General features: G+C 35.7%; 1 protein-coding gene across 1 annotated transcript; it reads right to left on the reverse strand.

The window, feature by feature from the left end:
* Window positions 1-338: 338 nt before the first annotated feature.
* On the reverse strand, window positions 339-1,262 carry LOC124993098 (olfactory receptor 5AC1-like). The gene has a single exon (XM_047564689.1). The coding sequence runs from the start codon at window positions 1,260-1,262 to the stop codon at window positions 339-341; it is 924 nt and encodes a 307-aa protein (XP_047420645.1).
* Window positions 1,263-15,413: the final 14,151 nt, after the last annotated feature.

Consider the following 15,413-nt stretch of genomic DNA (forward strand, 5'->3'; position numbering starts at 1 on the left):
AAAAAAAGAATGTTAAGTTCAAAAGAGTATAAATATATCTATCTGGAAACAAAGATTTCATTTATCTTAGAAAGATTTTATAATTTAACGATTTCAGTTTTATCTTTGAGTATGGATTTAAAACAACTAACAATTTGGAATCTGTTCTTAAAGTGCTCATTAGTCTTTTGGTGGTCACCATAATTTATAACTAAGATAATCAACCTAATTAAGATTTTATTCATTCATTTGGCAATATGTATTAGGTTCATACAATGCTCAATAAAAGCACAATACATTGCAATTTATTTTTAAAAACTGTAAAACAGAAAGAATAAGGAAAGCTTCCTGGACAATATTTATTTCTTCATCACTTTTCTCAGTGCACCTAACACTTCCTTGTTTCTCAGGCTATAAATAAAGGGGTTTAGCAGGGGAATTATAATGGTGTAGAACAGTGAATACATTTTATTTTGATATTTATCTGGACCTGACCCAGGGCGCACATACATGAAGAAGAGAGTGCCATAGAACAAAGAGACAGAGAGCAGATGGGCCCCGCAGGTGGACAAGGCTTTGCTTCTGCCCCTCTCAGACTTCTTTTTCAGGATGGCAAACAGGACACGGGCATAAGAGACTATGATACTCAGAAGGGAAAACTCTTGTATGGAGGTGGCAAAAATAAAAGCCACTAGTGCATTGATAGATGGGTCAGTGCAAGAAATTGTATACAGTGGCAAGATTTCACAGTAGAAATGGTCTATTATGTTGGACCTACAGAAAGTCAATCTATGTAATAATCCTACATGAATTATGGGGTGTAGAAAACCAATTACATATGACATACTTATCAACCAAGTGCAGAGTCTGTTTGACATGACCACTGGATAAAGCAAGGGATTGCAAATGGCTGCATAGCGGTCATAGGCCATCACTGACAGCAGAAAAATTTCTGTGGTTGCACTGTAACAAAAAAAATAATACTGGGTGAAGCATTCAATCAGAGATATCTTATGACTCGTAGACAAAAAATTGATAAGCATCTTGGGGGTCACAGAGGATGAAGTGCACGCATCAGCCAAGGCTAAACCACTGAGGAAGAAGTACATGGGGGTGTGAAGGTGGGGGTCCTTCCAGATGAGAGCAATCAGGCCAAGGTTGCCCACCATGGTGATGAGGTAGATCACAAGGAACACCAGGAACAGGGGCACCTGCAGCCCTGGACTGTCTGTAAGTCCTGTGAGGACAAATTCAGTCACCTGTGTCTCATTTGTCTCCATCATATCTACTCAGGCTAATCACTGCAATGAGAGAAGTTAAAAACATTAATCAAGCCTTATACAAAATGATACATAGTACAATTGGAATTACTTTGTTTCCAATGCCATTTGCTCATGAAAATAAGTTTAATGAAATAGGAGGTTTCAATGCTTCTCCTTTTGAGAGCACATCTAAAACTATTATGTATTTTATAAATAATTTTGAAGTAATTTGTTTAAAATGCATATTGTTACAGAAGGATTGTGGAAGAGGCTGTAAACACTAAGATTTGGTCTGATAACTAGTCATTCGTAAATACCTTAAAATTGAATATATTAACAATGAAATGTTTTATGGAATTTACAATGAAAACACATTTTATATATTATGCTAAAATCTGTGAAAACAAGACTCAAATTCAGGATACACAGGGCTTTATCTCTTTCAGAAACTCTTCCGTGTTTTCCTATTGAACAAAACAAGGATTTTGTCTTTGGTGTTAATGATACATTCCATTCTTTCTTCCAAAACATTAACGGGCTGCAAATAAGCGAGCAATTCAAATTCCCTTTCCACTGTTTTCTGTTAACTTTATGTTACTTAATTTTGTATATATGTGTGTGTGTGTGTGTGTGTATACATGTATATATATAATTACCTCAAAATAATCCAAAAGTTAATCAATACATGATTATAAATGCCTCAAAATTTTCTATATTTCTATTAAACTCTTTTTAATAGTTTTCTGCAATATTTTTCATACATGAACACAATAATTCATTCACTTGTTCAATGGATATATATTTAGTAGCTCTTAAATTGGAGCTTGTTATTTTAGATTGGGTACACATACACCTGTAACTCTTGTGTTAATCTTGTGATGCTAAAAGAAGCCCTGTTCCCCACCAGGCTGCCATGTCCAGGCACCCTGTAAAGAAATTCCGGAGCCCACTGCAGCAGGAATGGCTCTCGGATTCAAGGATTATTCTGTCACTATTATTCTGACCAAAAAAAAAAAAAATGTTTCACCAAATGTGACAAATTTTTAGAAGCTTTTCAGTCTTGATTCCAACTTGGCTTTATGGTTTACATCTGTTATTCTTCACATTTTCCAAAGTATATGTCCACCCACAGTCTGTGAAACATAATTCTTCATTGCTAGTCAGTAGACAACAAAGAAAATTGGTAAAACATACAGCTAGGTGTGGTGGTGCATGCCTGTAATCCCAGCAACTCAAGAGGCTGAGGCAGGAGGATCTCAAGCTCAAAGTCAGCCTCAGCAACAGTGACGCACTAAGCAACTCAGTGAGTCCTTTTTTCTAAATAAAATACAAAATATGACTGGGAACATGGCTCAGTGGTTGATTGCCCCTGAGTTGAATCCTGGTATCTCCCCAAAAAGAAAGAAAATTGGTAAAACATACAGACTCCAAAATCCAATCACAAATTCTAATTTTCATTCCATAAATAACCAGCTATTCATAAGAAATTCATGGTACTGAAATGATACAACTTTATGTGGGAAAAAATAGGAATGAACTAAAGCAGTACATCCTCACCTAATTCCTATGAGATGTATGGATGCCATAAGATTTAAATTTTCATGAAGAACTTTTAAGGTGCAAGAACAAAGATATCAAAGACAATTGTGTCTCTCTCATTACTTTTCTTTCATAAATGCCACTTGTATGATCTGATCTTTATTTATTTCCATCTGCAACCCTGTTGGTGATTTTAATGCTGAAAGTCCCTCAATGCCAACAAAAGATTCCCTGTAGGATAAGGTCAATCTACTGGGCATTATAGACTAATCAACAAACAACTGCTGATTACACATTACCCATTCCCAAATATTATTTCTACAGTTATATTTCTCTCTTCTCAAAACAAAAGAATTATAGATTAATTGTAGAAAAATTGAGCATTTAGAAAAGCACAAAGAAAACAAAATGTTATAATTTCACTAATCACTGATAAATATGGTTAATTTTTTGGTATGTATTTATTCCACTTTTTACCCATGTATGTATTTGTATTGATACAAATTTACATATTCTTTTAAAAACAGTGACACTACTATAATTTTTCATAAAATACTCTAAATTACTAATATAGCATTTATTTCTTTATGTCATTAGTTTTTAAAACATTTTTTAATCTCATAATTTTTCATAAAAATTTATATTTCTAAAATCCTAAAATTGAAACTAAAATGTCCAAGTATGTGCATAATTAAAGAATATTTGTAGATCTGCAATGTTCCCTCTTAGAAAATAGTACCAACTTACACACATATTTCTCAAAATTTACATTAGCAAAAATAATGTGTATGCACACACATGTGTATAGGGGACAGGGAGAGAGCGACTATATATCTATATATATACAGATATCTTTATATCTGTATTCTTATATCTCTGTATCTGTGTATATGTTTCAACTTGGCAAGAAATACCATTTTTTTTTCAAAGCAACAAACTTTCACTGAGTGCTGTAAAAAATGGTGTAATGTATGAAAATCCATAATTTTACCATTTAGGAATTCTGGCTCAAGTATTAGTTTTCCCAATTTAATACATAAATTTGATGCAATTTCAAACAAAAGGGTAAGGAAATAATTTACTAGAAAATACAAATTTATCTGAAAGAGCAGATGGGCTCAAAAGTAGCCAAATGATTTCTTAGAAATAAAAGAAACAGTAGTTCCATGCAAGATACCACAATATATCATAAAGTTAGCTTTAATGATTGGAAGTGTGCTTTATGTCATCAAGGAACACCATTAATATTTGAATGCTTCTAGACATTGTGAAGTTAAGAGAATTGACTTTGGAATGGACAGGCTTAAGGGCTTTGCTTTAAGAATTGGGAAATAACTTTAATTCCCTAAAACTTGCTTTTCTGATTTATGAAATAAATAGTAATAATAATGTTAATAACATACGCTTGCAAGGTTGTTACAAGAGTCACATAAGAGAATGAATGTCCAGCCCTTATCACTTAGTTGACAGATGGTAAGGGTCATAAAGGGGTGAATTTAATTATTTTTTAGTTGTTTTAGTTATTCATAAGGAAATTTGCTAAGCTCCTTTTTAAGAGGATAGAGCATTGAGTGAGGAAAATTGACAAAAGTGCAGTTCTGCTGCCAATTCATGAAATAGTGATTTAACCCCATAAAATGACTTGCATCCAGCAGATGGTGACTTATGTGGAACAAATGTGACACACATTCAAGAAGGAAAAAAACTATATAGAGAGTATGTTTTAAAAATAAGGATTTATATATTTTAATAAAAATTACATTGTGACATTTCATAACTAAATATTTCAGGTTTTAAAACATAAGAACATATTTCTTCCTAACCAAATATTATTTTGACATCTGAAAAAATTAACACTCGTATCTAAATACCATCTTTAAAGTACTCTATATTCATATTTCCACATGTGTTGCCAAATTATCTTTTAGAGCATTGCATTTGTTTGCATTTTCTGTCACGATGATTTTTAATGCAGAATAGTTTCATTTCTTTGCCCTTCTTTCCTTTTCTTCTTGTTTTTTTTTTTTTCTTTTCTTTTTTTTTCTTTTCTTTCTTCCTTCTTTCTTTCTTTCTTTATTATGACAATGACTCTTTGGAGACTGGGTCAATTGTCCCATTGTCTTGAGGAATATTCCATATATTCTGAAACCACCTAATTGGCATTACTCAGCTTGTCTTCCTGCTTTCTGTACTTTTCTATTCCCAGTGGAAATTACATCCAAAGCCTTGATTAAGCATTTTTTGCAAGAATACTCCATAGATGATGCATTCCTTCATGTATTTATCACATCTGGAAGCACATACAGCCTGCTAGTCCCAGGGTGAGTGAAGATCAATATGATCTCTGAGTTAAAGTGGGAATACACAGATCTAAGGACTCTAAAGTTGTGTTTTTTCCCTTACATTTAGGAAATAATAAATGATGCTTGGGTGCCTTCGAAAATCCAGGACCCATCAATTTTTAATTGAGTTAGAAACCTCAGATCATTCTTGCCAGAATCAATTCCAGCATCAGAAATTTTAAAATAATAATCTTTTTAATGCTTTTTTTCTACATGATGCTTGGACATCTTGTGATTATCCAGAGTTCTGTCAACACTTTAGCTAAAGTTTTTAGTACACTTTTCTTAATTATGTCATTAGGTATTTTACAATGATAATTTTTAAAATTCTATCATTAGTTCTACGTGTTTTAGCTACTATACTTTTGCACAGAAAAAATGTTTTCAGTTCCAGATGTGATGATGGAAGACAGCTACCAGGAAATGCACCCCAAAGAATGGGTCAAATCAATCATCTTCAAGGCTCCTGCCTTCCCCACAATGGGTGGTAGATGAGGAAGGTAAATGTCTGCTCTAAGAAGCAGAAAACTAAATGTACACATTCCCAGCAGAAGGAAAGCATCAAGAAACAGCGGGCTGACCATGCTAAACAAGCAGATGAATGTGTACATCTAAATATGGATTGCTCAGAGTCCTCACAGATGAATGAGGTCATATTGGGAATTCCCTCCGCAAGGATCTGGCCTGACCTACATGCAATTCCATAAATGCATGTTTGTCTCATTATCTTTTTTTGTATCCTTTTTGTATAGTTTATTAAAGTATCAATAGTTTAATAAGTAAATATTTTTAGGTTGTCAAACTGGTTCCTCATCTTTATATAATTAAATCACAAAACACTCTAAACCTAAAGAAAATGAAGGCCATATATTCAAATAAGAAAAGAAAAAAATGTTTTTAAAAATGACAAAATCTGGAAGCTTTACATGTTTTTTTACTTCTTTGACATTGCCAGAAGTTCCCAGTTGTTTCTCCAAATAACTCAAAGCTCAACTTCCTTTTCATGTGTGGTCAGATTGTTAATGATTAAGGAAAGGCATTTTCAGAAAAGCTTAGTCATTCAGCAATAAGTATTTTTGAGTGTCTATTCTATAGTATAATCCAGTCTGGAAACTTCTTTTAAGGAAAGAAATGTGCTATTTAACTTGCAAATCACTCCAAATACTATTTGGCCGATAATTCCTCTTTCTCACACTTTAGAAGAAAAGGATTTTTCTATCTGTTTAAAGATAAAATTATTTCTTTTCAGAAAAATTTCCATTTGATCCAAGTTGCACTTTGAATAGTTTCTGCCAATAAAGGATTTTAGAGATCATGTGTATTCTATATCACCTCAGCCTAGTTTTTAAAAACATATATTTATGAAAAATAGTAGCCATTATTGTAATATATTTTGTTTGGTTTTCACATTTAACTTGAAGCAAAATTTATTCATATAAAATAATTTCTCAGTAGAGGATCTGACTTTGCTTACATACAATGATACAATGACAATAATTCTAGTGTGTTCACATTGACAATTGGTGACATTGTAGTGTTAGATTGGTTCATTGGTTTGCCTCTTTATAGGTTATATAATATTAGGAAAGTCATGGCAACTGCGACCACCTGCCACTTCTGGAGGAGGTACCTGCTCCCCTCACAGACTCCTTGACCAAGCTGTGGCTCCCCAGGGTGTTTGGAGGCTGGTGCAGACAACTTGGATTATCCCTGAGGGCGTGGCCACCATCTTTGCAGGAGAATGGAAACTGACAGATACCTTGCTTTCATCAGGATACTAAGGACTGGGAGGTCTGAGTGGTGAGTGACTATTGTACTGTAGATTTTTTTTTAATTTTTAATTTTTTATTTCTTTCTTTCTCCCTCTATTTTCCTTTTATTTACCTGTTTCCTCAGAGTCTCTTTTTCCCTTTTCTCATGCTAAACATCAACTTCTTTTGATCCTGCTCTCACACTTCCCTTGATCTGGTACCTCTATATACTCACTTCTTATCCCCTTAGTGGTTACATCCTACACCACTCACCATCTTCTTTGTCTATCATTAGAAACTGTAGAGTTCATCGCAAGCCTATTGGTTATACTGTAGATAATAATTGCACTCATTCTATCTGTTTATTACAATACTGTTAATGTCTTCATAGGGGCTATCTGGTTGCATATTGTTTGCATTGAGTGCTGCTGATATTGATCTCCCCCTCAATGGAGAGGTATTGGAAACCTGCAGGGTCACAATAAGCCTACAGAGGGAAAGCTACAATACCCAGATCTTCACTGCTAGAGGGGAAGATACAGAAGCAGCATGGAAGACAGGGGAAGAAAGTGCCCTTAACAAGCCAAGATGCTATTTTAATAGAATCCAATAACAGCATGGCAGTAGAAATGACAGAAAAGGAGTTCAGAATATACATAATTAAAATGATTCATGAAGCAAAGGATAAGAGAGCAAAAGAGCATTTCAATAGAGATAGAGATTCTGAAAAAAAAAAAAAAGAATTACTTGAAATGAAAGAAACAATAAATCAAAACAAAAACTCAATAGAAAGCATCACCAATAGACTAGACCTCAAGAAAGACAAATCTCAGACAATGAAGAAAAAATATTTAATCCTGAAAATAAAGTTGACCAAACTGATAAGATGGTAATAAATTATGAACAGAACCTCCAAGAATAATGGGATACCATAAAAAGACCAAATTATGAGTTATTGGGATTGAGAAAGGCACAGAGATACAAAGCAAAGGATTGAACAACCTGTTCAATGAAATAATATCAGAAAATTTTCCAAACCTGAAGAATGAAATGGAAAACAAAAATATAAGAAGTTCACAGAATAGCAAATGCACAAAATTGCAACATATCCACACCAAGGTACATTATAATGAAAATACTTAATGTAAAAAATAAAGATAGGATTTTAGAGTTGCTAGAGAAAAGCATCAGATTACATATAAGGGGAAACCAATATGGATATCAGCAGATTTCTCAGCCCAGACCCTAAAAACTACAAGGGCTAGGAACCATATATTTCAAGCTCTGAAAGAACATGGATACCAACAAAGAATCTTATACCAGCAAAATTAAGCTTCAGATTTGAGGAAGAAATAAAACCTTTCCACAATAAACAAAAATTAAATGAATTTACAAATAGAAAGCCTACACTACAGAACATTCTCAGCAAAGTATTTCGTGAGGAGGAAGTGGGAAACAACAATGCAAGTCAGTAAAGGGAGGAACTACCCTAAAAGAAAAATCAATCAAAGGAGAAACTAGGTCAAGTTAAAAGCCAAAATGACTGGGAATACAAATCTTATCTCAATAATAACCCTGAATGTTAATGGCCTGAATTCATTAATCAAAAGACACTGGTTGGCAGATTGGAATAAAAAACAAGACCCAACATTATGCTGCCTGAAAGAGACTCATCTCATAAGAAAAGAAATCCACAGACTGAAGGTGAAAGGATGGGGAAAACACCACACACACAGCTCTGTAAAAAAGCAGGGGTTTTCATCCTTATACCAGGTAAAGTGGACTTCAAATTCAAGTTAGTCAGGAGGAATAAAGAAGGACATTTCATACTGCTTAAGGAAACATAAACCAGCAAGACATAATGATTTTAAATATTTATGCCCCCAAAAATGGAACATTTAGGTACATCAAACAAAACTTCTCAATTTCAAGAATCAAATAGACCACAACACAATAATACTGGATGGCTTTAACACACATCTCTCTCCACTGGATAGATCCTCCAAACAAAGCATACACAAAGAAACTACAGAAATAAATAATAAATTAATCACCTCAATAGACTTAAAGTTAAGAATCATGATTATTTCAATAGATGCTGAGAAAGTGTTTGATAAAATACAACACCCCTTCATGCTTAAAACACCAGGAAAAATAAGGATAGTAGGAATGTACCTCAACATTGTAAAGGCTATCTATGTTAAGCCCATGGTCAACATCATTCTTAATAGAGAAAAACTGAAAGCATTCCCTCTAAAAACTGGAACAAGACAGGGATGCTGTCTTTCACCACTTCTATTCAACATTGTCCTTGAAACACTTGCCAGAGCAATTAGACAGACCAAAGAAATTAAAGGGAAATGAATAGGAAAAGAAGAACTAAAGCTGTCACTATTTGCTGATGACATGATCCTATATTTAGAAGATCCAAAAAACTCCACTAGAAAACTTCTAGAACTAATAAATGAATTCAGCAAAGTAGCAGGATATAAAATCTATATGCGTATGTTTGGGGCTATGCCACATGGACTGTGCCAAGATGGCGCCTGGCAGTCAGTCAGAAGTTGTTTTGATCACATTGGCGGTGAGGAAGTCGGTTAACATAAGCACACCCAGGTGTTTTATCATTGGTTGTATTCAATTAAGTCCACGCACACAATGCGTGCACATGTGTTCCCGAGTGCTCCTGCTCGTGCCTGCTCGTTTTGACCTTTACCGTGATTGGACAGCTAGCTCCTCACCTGATCTTCGCTTAACTAGCTTTGGCCCTACCCTTCCCCTCCTGGAGGGGATATAAGCTAGCTCTCCTCGAGCGCCGGTGTTCCCAGGTTTCTGAATCATCAATAAACCATTTCAAATTCAAGAGTCTCGCTACTCGTTTGTCTCCCACGCCAACTTGACTCCGCTGGATGGCGCCAAATGGTGGCCCATGCAGGGAACTCTGCATTCATCTCCCCTCCCGAGAACCCAAGCAGTGAGTAGCGAGGTAAGCTGCAGCCCCTGTCTCCAAGGCAGTTAGGTGCGCAGGATAGCTAACCAGGTAGTGAAGTGCAAAAATGCATGTGTTTTGTGTTGCTTGTGTGTTTGTCAAATTCAAGAGTATTGCTACCTGTTTGTCTACCCAAATGGTAAGTAGCAAGGTAAGCTGTAGCCCCTGTCTCTAAGGCAGTTAGGTGCTCAGGATAGCTGGTCAGGTAGTGAAAGACAAAAATAAATGGGATAGTGAATGAGCTCCGGAGTGCATGTATTTTATGTTGTTTGTGTGTTTGTACTACTGTTAGTGTGGTCTTTGTTCGTCCTGTATCAATCTTATTTAGTAGTAAAAGACAGGTATGGAAATATCATGAAATCAGTCTGAAAGGATAATTCAAAAAGGAGGCATAAAAAATATATTACAAGAAGGAGAAGAAGTGCTAGAAGAGATTGAGGAAGAGGTTAGATGTAGTAGCCAAGAACAGAAAGGAGGTTCTGAGGAGGAAGGAGATACTGGGGAGGAACTAGAAAACAGGTGAGTTGACATTGCAGAATTGCTAAAGGGCAGGAAAGACCATGAGATAATTACCCCCTCAGCTCCCCCTTATGATAAAAGGTGGGAAGACCCAACATTTTGTAAGCACTCTTGTCGGCCATGTTGTAGTGGAGTCCCAAGTGATAAATAGACCGGAGATCACTGGGAACCTGTGGAAGACCCATTAAGACTGTCCTTCCCAGTCTTGACGGATGGTCAGAGGAAGCGATTTCATCAGGCTCTAGAATTTAAAACAATAAAAAATCTTAAACAGGCCGTCGCTACATATGGGCCCCAAGCTTCGTTTACCGTGAGTATGGTGGAATCCATCGCAACACTTAATCTGACTCCTAGTGATTGGGCGAGTATGTGCCGAGCAGTTTTGCATGGTAGACAATATCTAATGTGGAAAGTAACCAATCAAGAGCTCTGTGCAGAGATGGCTTATAGAAACGCAGCCGCAGGTTTCCATCAATGAAACCTAGATATGTTACTGGGACAAGGACTATACGCTGAACAACAGCAACAAATTACATATGATCCAGCAGTCTATCTTCAGATAGCTACCGCCACTGTTAGAGCTTGGAAAACATTGCAAGGTCATGGGGACTTGCAAGGGCAATTATCCAAAGTTATACAGGGCTCAAATGAACCATATGCAGAGTTTGTAGACTGTCTGTTACAAACAGCAGACAGAGTGTTTGGGGATTCAGAACAAGCAATGCCTTTAATAAAACAGGTAGCATATGAACAAGTTAAAAAATGGTGCAGGGAAACAATTAGGCCATGGAAAAATAAGGATCTCAATACCTATTTAAAAATATGCAGAGATATTAATGAGTCAGCTATACAGGGTCAAGTACTAGCAGCTGCTGTCACCCAAGAAGTAGCTCAAACTATGGGGGCCAAACCCAAAGGCTGTTTTTCATGAGGACAGCCAGGACATTTTAAAAGGGACTGTCCAAACCCAAGTCATAGTACATATAAAAAATGCCCAGAGTATGTCCAAAATGTAAAAAAGGAAAACATTGGGCAAGTGAATGTAAATTTGTAACTCACATTGAAGGAAAACCACTCCCAAAAAATGAGATGAGGGGCCCTCAAGCTCAGGCCCCACAAATATTTGGAGCCCTGAAGGAAGGACAGCCAGCAGCGGATCCCAACAGAGTGATTCCTCGAACCCATTATCCATTAATTCCCTCATCAGACATACAACAGGAGGCACAGGATTGAACCTCTGTGCCACTGCCAGAGTAGTACTAACTCCAGAAATGGGGGTTCAATTAATACCTACTAGAATCTATGGATTTTTTTTTTTTTTTTGGCTGTTGAATTTTTGTACCAGTCTCTGTGATTCTATTATCTTTTTGGGGTATCAGTTGTAATATTTTCTCTCTCATTTATGACTAATTATATAAGTCTTTTCTCCTTTTCCCTCTGGCTAAAGGTTTATCAATTTTTCCAAAAACCAACTATTAATTTAATTCATCTTTTCTATTATTTTTCTTTTTTTTTTAATTGTAAACAAATGGGATACATGTTGTTTCTCTGTTTGTACGTGGCATAAAGGCATACCATTTGTGTAATCATACATTTACATATGGTAATGTTGTTTGATTCATTCTCTTATTTTTCCCTTCCCCCACCCCTCCCACCCCTCTTTTCCCTCTATACAGTCCTTCCTTCCTCCATTCTTACCCCCCTCCCTAACCCTAACTCTAACCCTAACACTAACCCCTCCCACCCCCCATTATGTGTCATCATCCACTTATTAGCGATATCATTCTTCCTTTGGTTTTTTGAGATTGGCTTATCTCACTTAGCATGATATTCTCCAGTTTCATCCATTTGCCTGCAAATGCCATAATTTATCATTCTTCATTGCTGGAATAATATTCCATTGTATATATATACCACATTTTCTTTATCCATTCATCAATTGAAGGACATCTAGGTTGGTTCCACAATCTGGCTATTGTGAACTGAACAGCTATGAACATTGATGTGGCTGTATCTCTGTAGTATGCTGATTTTAAGTCCTTTGGGTATAGGCCAAGGAGTGGGATAACTGGGTCAAATGGTGGTTCCATTCCAAGTTTTCTAAGGAATCTCCACACTGCTTTCCAGAGTGGCTGCACTAATTTGCAGCCCCACCAGCAATGTAAGAGTGTACCTTTCTCCCCACATCCTCGCCAACACCTGTTGTTGCTTGTATTCTTGATAATCGCCATTCTAATTGGGGTGAGATGGAATCTTAGGGTAGTTTTGATTTGCATTTCTCTTATTACTAGAGATGTTGAACATTTTCCATATGTTTGTTGATTGCTTGTAGATCTTCTTCTGTGAAGTGTCTGTTCATTTCCTTAGTTCATTTGTTGATTGGATTATTTGCATTCTTGGTGTAGAGTTTTTGAGTTCTTTATAGATTCTGGAGATTAGTGCTCTATCTGAAGTATGATTGGCAAAGATTTTCTCCCACTCTGTAGGCTCTTTCTTTGCATTGCTGATAGTTTCCTTTGCTGAGAGAAAGCTTTTTAGCTTGAATCTATCCCAGTTATTAATTCTCGCTTTTATTTCTTGTGCTATGGGAGTCCTGTTGAGGAAGTCTGGTCCTAAGCCGACATGTTGAAGATCTGGACCTACTTTTTCTTCTATAAGATGCAAGGTCTCTGGTCTGATTCCGAGATCCTTAATCCATTTTGAGTTTAGTTTCGTGCATGGTGAGAGATATGGGTTTAGTTTCATTCTGTTGCATATGGATTTCCAATTCTCCCAGCACATTTGTTGAAGAGGCTATCTTTTCTCCATTGCATATTTTTGGCACCTTTGTCTAGTATGACAAAATTGTATTTATTTGGGTTTGTGTCCATGTCCTCTATTCTGTACCATTGATCCACCTTTCTATTTTGGTACCAATACCATGCCAGTTTTTGTTACTATTGCTTTGTAGTAGAGTTGAAGATCTGGCTATTGCAATACCCTCTGCTTCACTCTTTCTGCTAAGGATTGCTTTAGCTATTCTGGGTTTTTATTCTTCCAGATGAATTTCATGATTGCTTGCTCTATTTCTGTAAGGTACATCATTGGGATTTTAATTGGAATTGCATTGAATCTGTATAGCACTTTTGGTAGTATGGCCATTTTGACAATATTAATTCTTCCTATCCAAGAACATGGGAGATCTTTCCATCTTCTAAGGTTTTCTTGAATTTCTTTCTTTAGTGTTCTGTAGTTCTCATTGTAGAGGTCTTTCACCTCTTTTGTGAGATTGATTCCCAAGTATTTTATTTTTTTCAATGCTATTGTGAATGGGGTACTTTTCCTAATTTCTCTTTCTGAAGATTCATCGCTCATGTATAGAAATGCCTTAGATTTATGTGCATTGATCTTATATCCCGCTACTTTACTGAATTCACTTATGATATCTAAAAGTTTTCTGGTGGAATTTCCTGGTTCCTCTAAGTATACAATCATATCATCAGCAAATAGGGATAGTTTGAGTTCTTCTTTTCCTATTTGTATTCCTTTAATTCCTTTGGTCTGTCTAATTGCTCTGGCTAGAGTTTCAAGGACGATATTGAAAAGAAGTGGTGAAAGAGGGCATCCCTGCCTTGTTCCAGTTTTTAGGGGGAATGCTTTCAGTTTTTCACCATTTAGAATAATATTAGCCATGGGCTTAGCGTAGATGGCCTTTACAATGTTAAGGAATGTTCCCACTATCCCTATTTTTTCTAGTGTTTTCAGCATGAAGGGGTGCTGTATTTTATCAAATGCTTTTTCTGCATCTATTGAAATAATCATGTGATTCTTGACTTTAAGTCTATTGATATGGTGAATGACATTTATTGATTTCCTGATGTTGAACCAACCTTGCATCCCTGGGATGAAACCCACTTGATCATGGTGCACTATCTTTTTAATATGTTTTTCTATGCGATTTGCTAAAATTTTGTTGAGAATTTTTGGGTCGATGTTCATTAAGGATATTGGTCTGAAATTTTCTTTCCTCGATGTGTCTCTGTCTGGTTTAGGTATCAGGGTAATATTGGCTTCATAGAATGAGTTTGGGAGGGTTCCCTCCTCTTCTATTTTATGGAATACTTTGAGAAGTATTGGAATGAGCTCTTCTTTAAAGGTTTTGTAGAACTCGGCTGAGAACCCATCTGGTCCTGGACTTTTCTTTGTTGGTAGGCTTTTGATGACTGCTTCTATTTCATTACTTGAAATTGGTCTATTTAAATTGTGTATGTCCTCCTCGTTCAGTTTAGGCAATTCATATGTCTCTAGAAACCTGTTGATGTCTTCGAAATTTTCTATCTTGTTGGAGTCTAGATTTTCAAAATAGCTTCTAATTATGTTTTGTATTTCAGTCGTGTCTGTTGTGATATTTCCTTGTTCATTCCGAATTTTAGTGATTTGGGTTTTCTCTCGTCTTCTCTTTGTTAGTGTGGCTAAAGGTTTATCAATTTTGTTTATTTTTTCAAAGAACCAACTATTTATTTTGTCAATTTTTTGTATTGTTTCTTTTGTTTCAATTTCGTTGATTTCAGCTCTGAGTTTACTATTTCCTGTCTTCTACTATTTTTGGTGTTGATCTGTTCTCCTTTTTCTAGGACTTTGAGCTGTAGTGTTAGGTCGTTTATTTGTTGAGTTTTACTTCTTTTATTAAATGCGCTCCATGAAATAAGTTTTCCTCTAAGTACTGCTTTCATAGTTTCCCAGAGTTTTTGATATGATGTTTCTTTGTTCTCATTTACCTCTAAGAATTTTTCAATTTCCTTCCTAATATCTTCTGTTATCCATTCATCATATAGTAGCATATTGTTTAATCTCCAGGTGTTGGAGTAGTTTCTGTTTTTTACTCTTTCATTTATTTCTAACTTCAATCCATTATGATCTGATAGAATACAAGCTAGTGTCTCTATCTTCTTGTATTTGCTAACATTAGCTTTGTGGCATAATATATGATCTATTTTAGAGAAGGATCCATGTGCTGCTGAGAAGAAAGTGTATTCACTCTTGGTTGGATAGT

The sequence above is a fragment of the Sciurus carolinensis genome, chromosome 9, assembly GCF_902686445.1.
Source record: "Sciurus carolinensis chromosome 9, mSciCar1.2, whole genome shotgun sequence".
Classification (NCBI taxonomy): domain Eukaryota; kingdom Metazoa; phylum Chordata; class Mammalia; order Rodentia; family Sciuridae; genus Sciurus; species Sciurus carolinensis.

Bases quoted from the DNA above. Each gene is read 5' to 3' on its own strand.
- LOC124993098 (XM_047564689.1), bottom strand. From the start codon at position 1,262: ATGATGGAGACAAATGAGACACAGGTGACTGAATTTGTCCTCACAGGA.